At 36.5% G+C, this 1,563-nt stretch overlaps 1 protein-coding gene across 1 annotated transcript; it reads right to left on the bottom strand.

Annotated features, from left to right (window-relative positions):
• Positions 1–18: 18 nt before the first annotated feature.
• On the bottom strand, positions 19–1,183 carry LOC104809690 (cationic amino acid transporter 2, vacuolar-like; the record flags this gene model as incomplete). Its single annotated transcript, XM_010535734.1, has 2 exons — positions 685–1,183; positions 19–234 (listed from the first exon to the last, which is right to left on the bottom strand). Coding segments are annotated over exons 1-2 (376 nt in total), but the record flags the coding sequence as incomplete, so codon positions are not given.
• Between the last annotated feature and the right edge of the window lie 380 nt (positions 1,184–1,563).

Below are 1,563 nucleotides of genomic sequence, written 5' to 3'. Positions count from 1 at the left end.
TGGAGGATGACTTAATACAGAAGTAAGCATACCCTTCACCGACACAAATGTAAGAGTAGTGATAAGCACTGCCCGCCGAGGGGCAACGGCTAGAGAGCTCGGCATAGCAAAAGGCAGAGAGAGCTGCAGCAATCCCGGCTATCAGAAACGAAAATGTGAGAGCCGGTCCTGAGTGCTCTCTTGCCACTGTTCCGACAAGAATATAGACTCCGGCTCCAATTGTTGCTCCAACACCTAATATTGTGAGAAAACCCAAACACTTAGTATAAAAAGAAGCCAAGGAATAGTATAAAAACTTCAACTAAAAAAGCTGAGTAATATTATCCCAAAGAAATATAATAATAAAGAAACAATCTTTAAACCAGGAGCTTAAAACTTTTATCTGAAAGAGCGAACTGCAGCCTACAGGCGATGAACAAAAACACCTAAAAGCCCATAACTTCCAAACGCGAGATTTAAGTAACAATTGCGATGAGACAAGAAATCGGAGAGAAATCGTTCGAAACCAATGAAATATAAGATATTCTTTGTAGACAATCAAAAGATGAGCAAGAACCAAACAACGTTTTAAATCTCAAAAGAACCCAGAATTCTCAAAACCCATATCAGAATTTCGACCCAAAAAACGAAAAACCTCGGATCAATTTGAGACCAAGAAACAAGTTTGGAAGATAATAAATTCACCGATTGCAATCAAGTGAGGAACTGTCAAGGCCTTAGCCAATTGATGATGACCCTCAGCTTTGGCGCGAGCAGAGTCGACCTGTTTCCTCCTCACGAGGCTCCTGACGCAACCCCATGAATGGCCTCCTCCTTCCTTTTGCGTATCCACCAAAAAACCCATCAAACAAATCCCAGCAGAACACAAATTTCTTCGACCCGACTTTCAGAAATCTGTAAATACTCCTAATGAAACCTAATAACAAGCCCTTAATCTCAGAATTTCCAGAACAAGTTCTAAGTATATACAATTGTGAATGAAGAAGGTTCCTAATCTCCCCGTCTTCCCCTCCGATCGAATAATTCCGAGTTTTCTCCGAATTTTCGAATTTTTCTTTCACTTTTGATCAAATTAGAAACATATCGAACGAGAGAGGAGAGGCGGGTAGAGAAAATTTTCCCCTTCTTTCTTTTGGATGAAGGAGATGAGGAAGAAGGAAGTTGGTTTTGTATAGAAGCAGGGGAGACGAAGAAATTATTTATTTTTAAACAAAAAATGAAAATTACTGTCACCAGCCAGAGGAGATGGGCCACTGACATTTTCACATATTTCCGGAAATACCCCTGAAATTGTAGCTTATTGTCCCTTGCACCTTTTTGTACGCCATTTAATAGTTTTCAAAATTTTATTCTCCTCTGTTTCTAAATCGATTTAGCAATTATCACAATTTTAAAAAAATTATAAAATATACTCTAACTGAAAAAACATTTTTATGAATATTGTATTAAAATTAAATTTTTATAAATAAGATTAAATTTAAAATTTTATTAAAAAGATCACTTAAAATATCTACAATGCATCTATTTAATAACCAAAAAAATTAAAACGATATTTATTTAGAA

The sequence above is a fragment of the Tarenaya hassleriana genome, unplaced genomic scaffold (genome assembly GCF_000463585.1).
Source record: "Tarenaya hassleriana unplaced genomic scaffold, ASM46358v1 Cleome1603, whole genome shotgun sequence".
Classification (NCBI taxonomy): Eukaryota; Viridiplantae; Streptophyta; class Magnoliopsida; order Brassicales; family Cleomaceae; genus Tarenaya; species Tarenaya hassleriana.
Note: the sequence above shows the minus strand (reverse complement) of the source record. Positions and strands in the feature narration are given on the sequence as shown.